Source organism: Littorina saxatilis, linkage group LG12 (assembly GCF_037325665.1).
Source record: "Littorina saxatilis isolate snail1 linkage group LG12, US_GU_Lsax_2.0, whole genome shotgun sequence".
NCBI lineage: Eukaryota > Metazoa > Mollusca > Gastropoda > Littorinimorpha > Littorinidae > Littorina > Littorina saxatilis.
The window spans coordinates 74,429,348-74,446,847 of NC_090256.1; the positions used below are offsets into that span (position 1 = coordinate 74,429,348).

The window sequence follows — 17,500 nt, forward strand, 5'->3', positions numbered from 1 at the left end:
ACCGGACGCTAATTGATCAAACGGGAGCGACAGAATTCTTATTTTGTGTTCAGACTTTGGATTGGAGATGATTCAAACGGGAATAAAAAATGTTGGATAGGTCTGAATCCCTGCACATATCATTGCATTTAGTTATTTTGCAACCTGTTTGAAGAAACTTTAAGGTTATTTGCAACATTTATACAAGGTGTGCGTAGATCCATGGGAATAGTGTACTGTCCAACTCGGGATTTTTCTCCGTTTCAAGACTAACCATGAATATTGTTACCATGGTTTCAGCCAACACGGACGGTGCACTGGCTGGGGATGAGCTGGACGACTTCCTCACCGTCATCAGTAAGCTCCCTTTCACTGACCAATTGTATGACAGTAATTTATATTGACTTTGTTTTGTTACTTAATATTCATAATGTATTTTAACCATCAACATTGTATAATCTATCCAATTACAAATCCTATGTAAATCCTTCCTTAAAATGATTTTCCTGTCAGTTGTTTAATTTCTTCCTCTGAAAAACTGTGATTCTCTGTTCTCACACTGTTCAACTATTTTTCAGGAGCTATCGACGAATGTGAAGACTTTGCAGAGCAAAAGTAAAGATAGCTTCGTTCATTTGAGGCGTGACCACAGAGATATCTCTGTGGGCGTGACTCATGTAAAGGGATACAACTTCTTGCTTTCATCCGCTGCTGTGTCAGCTTCGTTCGGATGACTTTTGAAATTGTGAACACTCTGGGACAATCTGTTTCAATAAAGACTTGAATACAAGGCTGGCTGAATTAACACACACCCACACACACATACACACACACACGCTCACACACACTCACGCACGTACGCACGCACGCACGAACACACACATACACACGTACACAAACGCACGCACACACACACGTGCACACACACGCACATACAAACAATCAAACAGAGAGGGGGGCAGACATACAAACAAACAAACAAACACGCACACACTCACAGACACACACACAAATACATACAGTAACACACACACACACACACACACACATACTCACTCACATACATACAAACATACACATACGCACACACACACATACACACGCACGCGCACACTCACGCTCACACATTCCTCTGGATGCCAAGGCTACCGGAATATATTCAGACCGTGAAAAATCGACTGAATGTAAAACAGACATGCACACACACACACACACACACACACACACACGCGCGCGCACACTCACATACACAATCACACACACACACACACACACACCGTCACACACACACACACACACGCGCACACGCGCACACATACATACACACACACACACACACACACACACACACACACACACACACACACGCAAACACACACACGCACACACACACACACACACACATCGACACACACGCACACACCCACACACACACGCACACACACACGCACACACACATCCACACGCACGCACACACACGCACACACACACACACACACACACACACACACAGAGAACAAAATGCACATTACCCCCTCCCCCCTCCCAACAAAGACAGACAGTAAAGAAGGAGAGCAAAATTCAGTTTCTGTTGGAGTGTGTGAGTGTCTGAGCCTGCCACTGTTCACGTAGGCCAGTCAAGGGACAATTATGCACGTGAAAAATGTCCCACCATCAATTATCACAGTCACCCACAGGCTGTCTCTGCCGGGAAGCGAATGAATACAGCCACTTATCTCTTTTCTTTTGACTAGCTTTGTGTGTGTGTGTGTGTGTGGTGGGGAGAGAGTGTGTGTTTGTGTGTGTTTGTGTGTGTGTGGGGTGTATGTGTGTGTGTGGGGGGATGAGAGAGAGAGAGAGAAGGAGAGAGAGAGAGAGAGAGAGAGAGAAGGAGAGAGAGAGAAGGAGAGAGAGAGAAGGAGAGAGAGAGATATATATAGAGAGAGAGAGAGAAGGAGAGAGAGAGGAGAGAGAGATAGATAGATAGATAGAGAGAGAGAGAGAGAGAGAGAGAGGGGAGGGAGAGTGAGAGAAGGAGAGAGAGAAGGAGAGAGAGAGAGAGAAGGAGAGAGAGAGAGAGAGAGAGAGAGAGAGAGAGAGAGAGAGAGAGGGAAGGAGAGAGAGAGATAGAGAGGGAGAGAGAGAGAGTTAGTTTATGTCGAGTCGTTCACTGCATACTTTACTGAGAAACGGAGTAAGACTAGAGCGGCTTGATGCTGTCTTGCAGGAAAAGGGGGATTATTTTCAATTCTTCAGTTGGTTTTGTTTCATTTCGTGTCAAAAGTTCGCGTTCTGCAGTTTGGCTCAGCTTGTTCTATATAAAAAAAATAAATAAGGACGTTGATTAGCAAATCTCTCGGTTTCCCTCCCTCTCCCTCTCTCTCTCACTGGTTGGTTCGGTGTCAGAATGATGTGACTGGGTGAGACATGAAGCCTGTGCTGCGACTTCTGTCTTGTGTGTGGCGCACGTTAAATGTCAAAGCAGCACCACCCTGATATGGCCCTTCGTGGTCGGCTGGGCGTTAAGCAAACAAACAAACAAACAAACAAACAAACTCTCTCTCTCTCTCTCTCTCTCTCTCTCTCTCTCTCTCCGTCTCTCTCTCTCTCTCTCTCTGTAATAGTTTATTCATTTAGCGTTAATTAATAGTGTAAACCGTCTTTAAAGGTGGTCGTAAAAAACAACAACTTTCTGCTTTTTACATTACCCTCATAAAATAAAGTTGTCATAGTCATTGTCTCTGTCTCTCTTTCGTGATTTGTACACACGGTAACAAATGGGCGAGAGCATTATATGCCCTAAGTATCCAACATACTGTTGTACAATACTCTGCTCAGATACACACATAGCAACCCGGCTCAAAACTAACTTGGCAACCGAGCATCTCTGAGGGGAACACTACGAAAGAAAAATTGCACACATGTTTTGCTGATGTAACCACTCAGTGACAGACAGACGTTCACACACCGTTAAACTTTATGCATGGCGACTGAGGGAATATCGCACTGACTTCCGGTGCATTGTACCCTGTCTGATGCTATTGAAGCTAGTGCTTGACTGAATTAATACGACGGCCGCATGGACTGAGTTACAGGTGTAAGTTAATAGTCATCCAGTGTTGGGTTCAAAATACAAATCGGTCAAAGTGTCCTGACAGCTAAAAACATTATTTTGTCAAAATACATCCGCGTCAGTGTCAAAACTATCGGTTATATTGGTTATGCGAACGGCCTGGGGTCGGAACAATGCCTTATTTCATTTTTTTAATTTAAAATGTGTTTGAAGACAACACGATAAACCATTGTTTTCATATTGATAAATGTATGCAAATTCCATGAACAAATAAATGGAATTAAAAAATTTTTTAAAGCCATATGTACTCGATGACTATACACGCTAATTGCTTTACCAACAGCTGGAGACAGACTAAATTAAGTTCCCTGCAAAATATTGTGGTCTAGGACCCCTTAAATGTTGAGATATTTGAATTTTCATTTTGATCTGGATCGTCCTATTTATAGATTTGGCAACACATGTAACGTTGATGCAAGGGAGAGAACACCGCGGCTTTGTTGACATCCTCACTTTTTCAGAGGCTAGAACAAGCTGTAATGCATGTATTATGGTCCGCGCATGGTGACGTATCGTCATTATATGGTCTTATGGTGCGTTTGACATCGATTGTGGGCAAACTACACTTTGTAAACACGGGAGTGCGTTAGTATGCCTTTAAACCAAAATTGTGTCAGATCAAAACAGTATGCGTAAATGACCAAAGTCCAAGGTCTTGGAACAATCCTGGTCATCAATGCCAAAAGATATACCGCTGTATATATCAGAATGAAAAGGTACTTCGTCGATTTGACTTACTTTCAGTCAATGTACCCTTCTTTCAAACATTTCAGCTCTCAACATGTTCGTGTAATAACACATTCTTCAACAATCCTTGGGGGGAGGGGGTTTCGTCTGTGGGAGGGGGGTGGCGGGGGTGATATGGGAATGGTTGGAGGGGGGAGGGGAGGGAAGGGAAGGGAAGGGTGTGGACGGGAAGGGAAGGGTGTGTGTGTGTGGGGGGGGGGGGGGGGAGAAAACCTCGTTTACTTTGTTGACAGCCCCGAGTGAAGAGTTGCTCCTCTCGAGAACACAACAACAGTTTAAATATGGTATACTTCTGTATTTCAATCACATAAAAAGACACTTCGTCGATGTGATTTCAATCAATTCACCCTTCTTTAAAACATTTCAAGTTATATCTCTATATATCTTCTTATACTGCTATAGTTCTTCCGAGAAAGCGGGCAGTAGCATGAGCAGCGCCACCTCAAACCGCGATCACACCGGTCTTTCCCCTGTCCCAGTACCCCAAGTTTATCTTCCACAAAATTCCAGACATTTTCCCCACCATCGGTCCCCACCCCTGCTACAGGAAACGTAGGAAGCATAACTTTGGGCGTTCAGTAAATGTCAGCAGAGAATATTCTACAGGAATCAACGGCGGCATTGTCATGCAAGACACGTCTTTGATGCTCGTGCCAGAAATAAGCGAGTACGGGGAGTAAATTGTACATATCACTGCCACTTGTCAAAATGGCCCGAATCAGACCCAAGGGCACAATCACATTTCTTGGCACAGCATATCGGGGAATCCATGTACACCTAACAAAACGCAACCACATTATCCGAAATGAAGCGCCCACACATTGGCAATTTTGAATCTGACAGAACGAAATTAGGATCGTTATGAGGTTATGGGATCAAAAAAAGGCTGACTGATTGAAGTTGCCTTTGAGATCCCGACTGCGGCTGTGCGAAGAGTTATTTAAAACGATACTGAAACTCGGCTGGAAGAAGTTCTTGAGGATAGCGTAACTAACCACAAAAGAAGAAACTGACATGGCAACCACCCCAGCAGTCGCACGCAGCATCAGGTGCATAAAAGTAGTAGTAGTAGTAGTAGAAGTAGTAGTAGTGGTAGTAGTTGTAGTAGTAGTAGTGGTAGTGGTGGTAGTAGTAGTAGTAGTAGTGGTAGTAGTAGTAGTAGTAGTAGTAATAGTAGTAGTAGTAGTGGTAGTAGTAGTAGTAGTAGTAGTAGTAGTAGTAGTAGTAGTAGTAGTAGTAGTAGTAGTGGAATTAGTAGTAGTAGTAGTAGTAGTAGTATACGTTTATTATGCGGCGGGTGAGAGGTGGGGGGGGGGGGTGTGTATGTGAGGAGGCGGGATAGAACTGAGAAGAGCAGCAAAGGCATTATAATTTCAAGTTATAGTAGTGGTTGTAGTCGTATCAGTAGTTGTAGTATTTGTTGTTGTATGGTAGTAGAGTAGTAGTGACACTAGCAGCAGCAGGAGACGAAGGAAACTGAAGGTGGCCTTTAACGTCTGGTGGTGGTAGACGGCCGGTGGTGGTGGTGGTAATGTTGGTGGTAGCAACAGCAGGCAAAAGACAGCAGCAACTTGGCAGGAGCAACAACAACGATGACAATACGTGACAAACAACATGCCTACACTGACGATATTTACAACACAACGTTATGCAGGTTTACAAACACAAGCCGCACATGATTTGTCGTGCGATCGGCACCAGCAGGGTTCACACGCTAAGTACAATACCACTGAGTCCGAGATAGTTACGTCAGTGGTCACAGACCCGTACTCTCCAAACCCCCAACACACGGACATTGTCGTCATTGCGAGTGCGTGTTGCAAGGAAATGGATAAACGCTAAGGGGCCGGGACATTCCCGTAATATGACGATTATGACTCGGCTAAGCAAAAGGGCATTTGAAACTGGCAAGCGAAGAAACAACACAGCAAACACGATAAGACAACACCACCGTCGGGACTGAAGGCCGGTCCCTATAAAACAGCACTTCTGTGTAATCTGCGCGGAAAACAATGCCGAAATAGTCCCTTCTCCTCTCCCCCTCCGACAGACAGCGCAACACCACGTGGGCCACACCTGATGGACGCTAACCAACATGGCGGCCATATACTTCCGGTTTCGGAGCAAGGCTCGCATAAGCCAGGTGTCGCTAATATCATACAGCGACGTAGTGCGCATGCGTAAGCGAGCATGCTGCTTGCATCGGGAGGTGTTGGAAGCCATGGAATGGTGGCGAAAAGCGGGGAGAAAAAAGCGGAATGTGTGATCGGTTATTAATTTAACCCCTACTAGGCCTATTAGGCTACGAATGTGTGGAATGTCGTTCGGTTGGGGTTTTGTCCTTCGCTAGTGTTGTGTTGGTTCACTTCTGTAATCTTACTTCCATTTGTTACGACTCCTTCCCTTTAAAACCTTTTTTTTTTACTCAGAATTCTTACTCATGTCCCTAAAAGGACAATTTCCTGTGAGGACGTTAAGGACCCCCATTTCTCTTTTCTCAGAATTCTTAGGTCTGAAAAAGACCGGCACTGTTGGCCTAGTGGTAAGGCGTCCGTCCCGTGATCGGGAGGTCGTGGGTTCGAACCCCGGCCGGGTCATACCTGGCGTCTGGCATTATGGGGTTAGTGCTAGGACTGGTTGGTCCGGTGTCAGAATAATGTGACTGGGTGAGACATGAAGCCTGTGCTGCGACTTCTGTCTTGTGTGTGGCGCACGTTATATGTCAAAGCAGCACCGCCCTGATATGGCCCTTCGTGGTCGGCTGGGCGTTAAGCAAACAAACAAACAAACAAACAAACAAACAAAAGGTCTGAAAAAAAGGAGGGGGGTGGGGATGGGTGTTGCGGTAACCCTGTAAAATATGTTAACATAGGCGACCTTCACAAACACTGACTTTTTCAGGGTACATATTTGTTTATTGGTGTACAAATCCCAGCAATGGGTCAAATAGCCGGGCAGGATAGGCTCGTCAACCCTGGCAAGCAGCTATCCTAAGAGAAGACCACTCTGAATTCAAAACGAGGGTAGAGGAGGCTCATCATCCATGGAAGGAAACTCGTCTAGGAGAAGGAAAACTCCGAAATGAAACCCACGCAGTCCCTCGAAGACGGAACGGCACTGGCCTTTTTAGGCGGGGAGCAGACCGGGTGCCTACGCTACTTTCGACAAATGGTTGTGTCATCAACAAATGGTTGTTGGTGTACAAATATCACAAATTTCAAAGTACAGTATTTATCATTTCTCAGACAGTTACTTCGTTGGCAATTCAGTTTGTGTAGACGGAGCAAGATGATATTTTTCAGGTGTACAAATATCATCACACATGTCAAAGTAATATTTTTGTAGACAGTAACCTCGTCGTCGGTAATCAGTCACAGTTTCGAGCACTTTACCTTTTTTTCATACAAATATGAACTATCGTCTCGCCGACTGGAAACGCCGCCACATGGTTTTTCATTTCACCATCGCATTTTATCTGGTGTTTTTCACTATATCGCACTACTGACTGAACCGGCCTGCTCTCAACAATGTTAGTCGACAACCGATAAATGATTACCTCCGTCGACTTTCCACGCCTTTCAAAAAATAGGGCCTCTCAGATCAGCCGAGAATTCTTATAAAAATAACCGCCAAATCAGCGGCTTCACAAGTTTGTGATAGCCACAATGAGATAGGCGAGAGAGGGGAAATTGTTTGTTTAGGGAGATGATAATTCTGTCGTGAGGGGGACCAGTGATGCCCCGTATTGATAGCCAGGAGGAAAATAAACCGCCATTGCCTTCACAAAGAAACCGCCGTCTTTCATTCGCTTTATACTCCAGTGCCGACACTCGTCCCACGCAAGAACAGAATGTGAATGAGGAGGTTGATGATGGTGATGATGATAATGATTTAGAGAGAGAGAGAGAGAGAGAGAGAGAGAGCGGGAGAGAGAGAGAGAGAGAGAGAGAGAGAGAGAGAGAGAGAGAGAGAGCGGGGAGAGTCTTTTGTCACTTGACAAGTCAATCCCAGCCAGCAGTGACCAATTAGGGGCACATGTATGTTTATTTTTTTTCTTTCTGTTCCCTGTAAAGACCATAGGGTCGATGTACTTGTGCTCGGAATGTCTTTTTTGTCTACAATTTAAACGTTTTAAATACCTACCTGTCTTGTTTAAAAAAAATCTCAATCAAAGGTATGTTTTGTTGATATGCTACCATGTTTTTGTCAGTACTTACCAATTTTAGACCAAAGACGTCCCAGTGTCTTCTAAAGATGTTGTAGGGGTCTCACTTTTAGAGAAAAGTCAAAATGGAGAGATTTTTTTAACCAAGACTAGGTGACACACCGCTAGCCATGCAGTAACACTTCAACAAACCCCCATTACACCATCACAAGATACTCCTGCAACTGAAATGTAGCCTTACCTGACGCGTAGTACTTCGTAAACAGAAACATTGCATAACAGTAATTCCAGAGACCACATTCAAGTAACTTATAAACGATCCAATTAACCGCATCAACTTTTACACCACATCCACAAGACAACACGGTTGAAGGAATGAGTTGTTGAAAAGTAATTCAGGTGAGAGAATTTAGATGACGACCTTTTATACCTTGCCTTACTTTCCACCCCAAGACAGCATCGTTAAGCGAATGGATTGATGAAAGGTAATTCAGGTGAGACATTTAGAGGGATAGCTGATTCACTGGGGGTCCTTTTTTTTAATTTTTTTTTTTTACCTCAGCTTGCTAACGCCACAAGACAAATTGGTGAACGGATGAATGGATAGAAGTCAATTCAGGTAAGACATTTAGAGGGGTATCTACCCTCGTTTTACCTCGGCTTGCTAACGCCACAAGACAACAGTACTCGATGAACGAATTAATGGACGGAAGTCAATCGAGTCAGGTGACACAAAGGTCTCACCTTGGCTTACCATCATGGTCACCAAACGACCGACTGGTGGAGGAATCAATGGACGAAAGGCAATTCAGGTGAAACAGTTAAAGAAGGGTCTAGTTCACAGTCTCCATTTTACCTTGGCTTAGTTACACCAAAGAGTGTATCCCTACGGACAGTCCGTAGGGTAACACTCTTTGGTTACACCACAAGACAACCCGATCAACACAGTAAATGGATGAAAGGCAAGTCAAGTGAGACAGCTACAGAAGGATCTTAATTTAGTTTATATGCTCAATTTTACCCTGGCCTAGTTACACCACCACATGCATGGATGAAAGGCAATTCAAGTGAGACATTTAGAAGAGGACCACTTACATTTAGTCAAGTTTTGACTAAATGTTTTAACATAGAGGGGGAATCGAGACGAGGGTCATGGTGTATGTATGTATGTGTGTATGTGTGTGTGTGTGTGTGTGTGTGTGTGTGTGTGTGTGTGTGTGTGTGTGTGTGTGTGTGTGCGTGTGTGTGTGTAGAGCGATTCAGAGTAAACTACTGGACCGATCTTTATGAAATTTGACATGAGAGTTCCTGGGAATGTAATCCCCGGATGTTTTTTTCATTTTTTCGATAAATGTCTTTGATGACGTCATATCCGGCTTTTTGTAAAAGTTGAGGCGGCACTGTCACACCCTCATTTTTCAATTAAATTGATTGAAATTTTGGCCAAGCAATCTTCGACGAAGGCCGGACTTCGGTATTGCATTTCAGTTTGGTGGCTTAAAAATAAATTAATGACTTTGGTCATTAAATATCTGAAAATTGTAAAAAAAATTGTTTTATAAAACGATCCAAATTTACGTTCATCTTATTCTTCATCATTTTCTGATTCCAAAAACATATAAATATGTTATATTTGGATTAAAAACAAGCTCTGAAAATTAAAAAAATTAAAAATTATGATCAAAATTAAATTTTCGAAATCAATTTAAAAACACTTTCATCTTATTCCTTGTCGGTTCCTGATTCCAAAAACATATAGATATGATATGTTTGGATTAAAAACACGCTCAGAAAGTTAAAACGAAGAGAGGTACAGTAAAGCGTGCTATGAAGCACAGCGCAACCGCTACCGCGCCAAACAGGCTCGTCACTTTCACTGCCTTTTGCACTAGCGGCGGACTACGTTCAATTTCATTCTGTGAGTGCCACAGCTTGACTTAAATGTAGTAATTTCGCCTTACGCGACTTGTTTTTTGTTGGTGTTTAACGTCGTTTGCAACCACGAAGGTTATATATCGCGACGGGAGTGAGATAATGAAGGGGCGCTGGTTCTGTGCGACGCTTAGTTTTCGAGATAGGTGTGACGTGACGAAGAACAGGACGCTGGTTCTGTGCGACGCTTAGTTTTCGAGATAGGTGTGACGTGACGAAGAACAGGGCGCTGGTTCTGTGCGACGCTTAGTTTTCGAGATAGGTGTGACGTGACGAAGAACAGGGCGCTGGTTCTGTGCGACGCTTAGTTTTCGAGATAGGTGTGACGTGACGAAGAACAGGGCGCTGGTTCTGTGCGACGCTTAGTTTTCGAGATAGGTGTGACGTGACGAAGAACAGGGCGCTGGTTCTGTGCGACGCTTAGTTTTCGAGATAGGTGTGACGTGACGAAGAACAGGGCGCTGGTTCTGTGCGACGCTTAGTTTTCGAGATAGGTGTGACGTGACGAAGAACAGGGCGCTGGTTCTGTGCGACGCTTAGTTTTCGAGATAGGTGTGACGTGACGAAGAACAGGACGCTGGTTCTGTGCGACGCTTAGTTTTCGAGATAGGTGTGACCTGACGAAGAACAGGGCGCTGGTTCTGTGCGACGCTTAGTTTTCGAGATAGGTGTGACGTGACGAAGAACAGGACGCTGGTTCTGTGCGACGCTTAGTTTTCGAGATAGGTGTGACGTGACGAAGAACAGGACGCTGGTTCTGTGCGACGCTTAGTTTTCGAGATAGGTGTGACGTGACGAAGAACAGGACGCTGGTTCTGTGCGACGCTTAGTTTTCGAGATAGGTGTGACGTGACGAAGAACAGGACGCTGGTTCTGTGCGACGCTTAGTTTTCGAGATAGGTGTGACGTGACGAAGAACAGGACGCTGGTTCTGTGCGACGCTTAGTTTTCGAGATAGGTGTGACGTGACGAAGAACAGGACGCTGGTTCTGTGCGACGCTTAGTTTTCGAGATAGGTGTGACGTGACGAAGAACAGGACGCTGGTTCTGTGCGACGCTTAGTTTTCGAGATAGGTGTGACGTGACGAAGAACAGGACGTCACATTCCTAATGAAAACGAATATATTGCAGGTGGAAGCCGATGAGGCTGCATTTCTTCGGGGGGTGCCAGCAAAAATAGATCTATACGGTTTGAGCGGGACAGTTGAGCTCGGAACATGTTAGCATAATAGAGTGTCTTCCCTTTGTTCTTCTCGTGATAACGTTATGATGTATGAATACGATTCACTTGCAAAATAAAGTATACGACTTTGTGTTTTAGTGGTAAATGTAGATAGAAATGTGTAATACAGACAAAGCAAGCAAATAAACGTATTTTTCTCGTGAAAATGTTGCGTTGTGCGGGAGTTTGGGTGGCCACGTGATTTACACAAAGCAAAGTGCGGGACGGACTCTGCTCTGTGCCGTAACACTGGCAAGTTCAAAACACGAGAGAAACGATTTCGTTATGCGGGCAGCCACGGGGGATGTATGTATTTTTCAAATGGTTGTAAAATAAGTCTTGTATTTATCACCGTACTCAGGCCCTGTTCTTTTTTTCGTCACACCTAAAACCGTTATTTCTTGTGAGCGGCCCTGCATTAGGAGGTGCAATGTAAGACTGGTCAGCAGTGGTCGTCACCATGAAACTTGACCGTGTTATTACAAGAGGTAGCCATCATTATCTCGGCTCACACTGCAATCAGAGCTTGTGCGCCCTCCTCGCCAACAGAGCCGGTCGACACTGAAGAAGGGGGGAATTCGCAAGGCTCAAAAACTTTGAATGTTGTGCGAGAGAGAGAGAGAGAGAGAGAGAGAGAGAGAGAGAGAGAGAGAGAGAGAGAGAGAGAGAGAGAGAGAGAGAGAGAGAGAGAGAGAGAGAGAGAGAGAGAGAGAGAGAGAGAGAGAGAGAAGGGGTGAAAAAAGAGATTTATCCTACATACGTGAGAGAGACACCCGTAAGATAATAATCGTTCAAATCACACGTGTGTATATCATGTAAATGAGGTCATGTCAAGCAAGTCTTGCAGGGACCTGTGTTTCCACAGCTTATGATGCTAAAGTCACCGAGACAAACGTCATTATAGAAACAAAAATTGCGCTCGTTAATTACCCTCGATGAATCTTTAGAACTAACACGTCACGCCACACGTTCAGAGTGACGTTTCTTTGCTTTGACGTAATAGATTGCACGAGGCTTTTGAAGAGATCGAGGTCCAAAACAAGCGTCTTCAAGTTAGCTGCCTCGACTGCAAGACATTTTCAGTAAAATACACGTAAGTAAAGTATGTAGGATAAACAGAATACTACATGGCTTGCTGTGTCGTACCAGATTTACACTCGTTGCTTTTTCAAATAGTGAACAGCTCGCTTTCGCTCGCAGTTAAGTATTTTAAAAAACAACTCGTGTAAATCTGGTACGACACAGCAAGCCATGTAGTATTCTCTATAGATAGATAGAGAGTGAGAGAGAGAAAGAGAGAGTCAAGATCCTTTATTTCAGACAGTTTACAGTTCAGCCAAGTTTTATTCAAACTATTACATTAGCGTCTTACTCACCCCACAGACATTCTTCGAATTCCTCTTTTTAGAGTCTTTTTGATCAAAAACTCCCAAAATTCCGCGAGCAGTTTTAGAGGCTGCCCGGCATCCACCCAAGCTTACCCGAGGAAGTTTGTATCATTTTCAGCATCTGCTTCTCTTTGCGTGCCGCTCTGGAAACCATTTCGCCAGGTAACAAACGGGAGAAAGCCAGGCGCGAGGCCCCTCAAGTTCCTTTTACTACCCTGGCCCAAAGAACCTTTCCCACAATCCCCTCTGCTCCCTGGAGGATGGTACTTCCGGTGCAGCGCGCGCCAAACAGGAAGCGGGTGCGACCTTTGGTGGTCATTTTATAATTTAGCGGATCGAGGCTTCTCTGGGTCACCTTGCCTTCAGATGCGCATGTCAGTATGCATGTGGTAATGGTGGTAGTGAGAGGGATGGGGTGGGGGGTGGGGTGGGGGAGGGGGGTAGTTGTTAGGATGGTGGAGAAGCAGGAGAAGTGGGGTTTATGGAACGTTTTATTATGGACAAAACGAATATTCGGGAGTACCTCCACCTAATGGTCTGTGCATTGGTCATACATAACAACGAGGTACAGTCTGTAACCGTGGAAAGACTGTAGACTATTAGATCCAATCAATTAGATCTCGAAAAAACAAAACCCCGGCAAAATAAAAACTTTCCGTAGGAAACAGATATCAATTAAGACGGTGGCCTGATGAAGTTTTGCTAATGGCTCTTTGGCGAGAACGATACTTTTCATCTGACTGTGAGTCCGTCAGAGACTTGGCAAAGGTAGGTAATCGGATGTCTCAACAGGTGTTAACCTCCCTTGTTTTCCTCTAGAGGTCGTCGTCCCTACTGACCTGTTCTGGCAGCACACCTCTAAATGCTTCACTGACCAATTTCCTTTCATCAGGTCTAATTGCTGTTTGCTTTCCAAGTGTTTTGAAAATGGGTGTAATGCTTTGAACTGTTTAAATGAAGGGTACCTGATCCGAGTGTGGGTCTTCCACTTGATTTGTCACTTTGGCTGTACTTCTTAAGCTTCGTTCGAAGAAAACGTACCGCAACTTCTACGGTGAACTGAACATTTACAGACCATGATCGTTACTGTCTTCTAGTGACAGCAGACTCAATATCATTATGATTGGATAAGATAATATTAATCTTTATTTACGAAGGTTGTGGTGCAAGCATGCAAGCGCTTGTTCTGTGTATCGCCCGGAGATAAACTACGCTAAATAAAAATGAAAAATATGCACAGATATTAAAAAACAAACAAACAAAAACCCACACAACCCAAGACAAATAAATCAAAGATAATATCTACACAATTATGAACAATATCTTGAACCTGAGCAGCTCCCTTCCCAAAGCAATATTCGAAGATTGTAGAACTAGACGCGTGAAAACTCTTTGAAGAAATGCAACACAGGTGAATGCACGATGAAGTTATAAGCCGGCGATGTCAATTAATCTCAGTGTGTGTCCCATGTGGTGTCGCCTGATTGCAAAGGATGATGGATGCTTAGTCACTCAGCTTAATGAAGATGGCTGAACAAACATGGCGAACACATAGCCAACTTAATAGGAAGAAGAGACCGACGGCAAGAAGAACAAGAACAAGATACCAATGAAAATGTACTTACCAGAAACATGGGCAATAAACGACGAAAAGATAGTTTTTACACCCCCGGTATAGGGGTGTGTATAGGTTTCGGTCGATGTGTTTGTTTGTTTGTTTGTTTGTGTGTTTGTGTTCGCATATAGATCTCAAGAATGAACGGACCGATCGTCACCAAACTTGGTGAACAGGTTCTATACATTCCTGAGACGGTCCTTACAAAAATTGGGACCAGTCAAACACACGGTTAGGGAGTTATTGGTGGATTAAAATTATACAAGGACTTATAGGGGGGACATCTTCATGGTCAAAGGGAAATAACCATTCTCACTCAGTCACTGCCACCAACTGAGAAGGTTATTTCCCTTTGACGGGGGTGTTTTTCCTACCTCGGAGGAATTTCTTGTTTTCCATGTTTGTGGTCAGTACATTTTCATAGTTATCTTGTACAAAGGTCAAAGCCAACTGGTAGGTTTCTACTTTTACACATACGGTTAAGCCTAGCCCACTTGTTTCTTGAACTTTCCAGAACCAGTTACACTTTCACAACGTAAAGCGTATACTGGGAAACCAACCGAACGGAAGGCAAAAACTAGGTGGATACAATTCAATCCAATTCAATTCAATTCAATAAAACGGTATTATCTGAGTGCAACAAACAGAATTTTTTCTTTTGGCTCGTGTACAAAAACATCACATAAAACACACTCTCAGAACATATAGACACATAAAAGTACACATCAATACACACATAACCCAAACCACACATATCCATACCCGCACCTTCACATACATCCTCGTACATACTCTCGTTTATCATTTATATAATCATCAATACTATATCGTGACGGAAGACGCTCTCTGCAACAGGAGCGTATGTATCTAAGGGGCAGATTATACCTGCGCAATGTCAGCGGCACAGACGACGCACTGCAGATTATCCCAGCCCGCTACACGTTGCGTGAAAAGAAAACACGCCAAGCACTCGTCATAATCCCTATCGCAGCATCAATACTATGCAGTGCGTCGTCTGTGCCGCTGACTCTGCGCAGGTATAATCTGCCCCTAACTTCAGCAGGACGGACGACGCACTGCAGATTATCCCAGCCCGCAACACGTTGCATGAAAGAAAAACAGGACAAGTACTCGTCCTAACGAGTCCCTATCGCGGCATAAATAATATGCAGTGCGTCGTCTGTGCCGCTGAAACTGCGCAGGTATATTCTGCCCATAAGGACCGGTCCTTAGACCGGTCGTACGCAGTAGCTATACTCCTTTATCCTAACCGTATTAGTATATCAAAAGTATAGTAATGCTACAGCAGGGACCCATCTAATATAGGTCTATGGCTACAGTAAGGATAAAGATAGGAATACTTGGAGAGACCGGTGAGGAACTGGGGTGTCTGCCAGCAACGTCGCCGTTAGCTGATCTGGCCGCAGTTTGGGCAGAATGCTATGTGCTTACGAATGATTACCGTCAGTTGATGGTTACACTGTTTACTCGTAATGACCGACAGGTGGTGTTATTGTAGGTATCGCCACGTGATTCTAACCTTCTCTGAAGCCAAGAGTTTCCGCCCAGTGATACCTATCAGACTGACTGACTGATCTTTATCTTGTATTACAAACCGAATACATGATCATAGGATATACCGAAAAAAAAAGAAATAAGAGAAAACAATACATATATTGAATACAACAGCATTGACCACTGCAGATCAGTCAAAGGGCGGGTATGAGAGAGAGAGAGAGAGAGAGAGAGAGAGAGAGAGAGAGAGAGAGAGAGAGAGAGAGAGAGAGAGAGAGAGAGAGAGAGAGAGAGAGAGAGAGAGAGAGAGTGAGTTGATTTACATCTGACCTTCTGCATAACCGGCACTACATTCCATTGATTCATCAGTGAGAACTTTGGGTATTCCAGCACAGTTCATTACTGGAAACAAGTCACGCGATGAATCATTTTTACATTTAGTCAAGTTTTGACTAAATGTTTTAACATAGACGGGAAATCGAGACGAGGTGTGTGTGTGTGTGTGTGTGTGTAGAGCGATTCAGACAAAACTACTGGACCGATCTTCATGAATGCGTGATATATTGTGTAAAAAATTCCATCTCACACGGCAGAAATTAATATGTAAAGCGCTTAGAGAACGTCAAGCGCTATATAAATCTCCCATATAAATAAATAAATAAATAATATTGACAGGACTTTTTTTTCTCCATTTTTTTCAATAAATGTCTTTGATGACGTCATATCCGGCTTTTAGTGTGATAGTTGAGGCGGCACTGTCACGCCCTCATTTTTCAACCAAATTGATTGAAATTTGGGTCAAGCAATCTTTGACTCAGTCCGGACTTTGGGATTGCATTTTAGCTCGGAAGCTAAAAACTTAGTTAATTAGTTTGCTCATTAAAGTTGTCATTAAAAACGATTTTTCACTTACAGATTAAATTATTATTGCATTGTATTCCTCATCTTCTCCTGAATTCAAAAATATAAAGATATGTAATGTTTACTTGAAAAACACGCTCAGAATTAAAGGAAAAAGGTCGAGTATAATGTTCGCATGCTTCGCGGAGACGAGCGTGACCCGTCTCGGTCTTCGGGAAAGTTTAGCCTAGACTATCTGAATGTAGTGTCGGTGATGACTGGTTTTTGCTGTTGTTCTTTTACTTTGATGCCTATTGATTGACTAAATATTTTTATATCGCTTCACGCGACTTGTTGTTTATGCATTGTGTTCCAGGGATACCTGGCAAACTATGGAACTATATCACCTTCGGAGCAGACGTGTATCACCTTTAATCTATCACCACACCTCACGGACCGGGCACAAAAAGAGGTCGTTTTTAAAATCAATGTTTACATTTGACCACTATTGAGAAACCCATTGCAAAGCCGAAATTGTACGAGGGTCTCCGAACAGCACTAATAACATTATAAGATGTTTGGTGGCTTGTTGACAGACCAGCTTTTTTGTTGGTCCAAGGGGACAATATCGTCTTTTGTTTCATCTTTATCGACCAAGGCCGAAGGCCACGGTTGATAAATATGAGACAAAAGGCGATATGCTCCCCGAGGACCAACAACAAAATGCTGGTTTGACGACAAGCCACCACAACATCGTTTTTGTCATCATTTTGGTTGTGCAACAAAATGCACAATAACCCACAGGGAGACGAATTTTTAGAATCCAACTCCGGGGCACAAAGCATCGTCACAGTAGCTCGAGATAACACGTCAACCTTGTATGTGACGTCAAACGTAGCTTGTTGACGCTTTTCTTCCAGTCTGAAAATGTACAGAGCTGCGATCATACGTGTGAGTTCAGTAA

The 17,500-nt window shown here is 43.8% G+C and overlaps 2 protein-coding genes across 5 annotated transcripts in view; both read left to right on the forward strand.

The window, feature by feature from the left end:
• LOC138983251 (uncharacterized) overlaps positions 1 to 764 on the forward strand; it is a 27,488-nt gene extending 26,724 nt beyond the window's left edge. The window contains exons 4-6 of one of the 2 annotated variants that reach the window (XM_070356685.1): positions 280 to 336; positions 558 to 607; positions 647 to 764. In XM_070356685.1, the coding sequence (XP_070212786.1) occupies positions 280 to 336; positions 558 to 598 (98 nt within the window). In that variant the 3' untranslated portion in view covers positions 599 to 607; positions 647 to 764. Of the gene's footprint in view, positions 1 to 279; positions 337 to 557 lie in introns of both variants that reach the window. The other variant, XM_070356684.1, reaches the window with a different exon arrangement.
• LOC138983240 (cytosolic purine 5'-nucleotidase-like) overlaps positions 1 to 17,500 on the forward strand; it is a 248,483-nt gene that overhangs the window by 121,056 nt on the left and 109,927 nt on the right. The window lies entirely within an intron of this gene.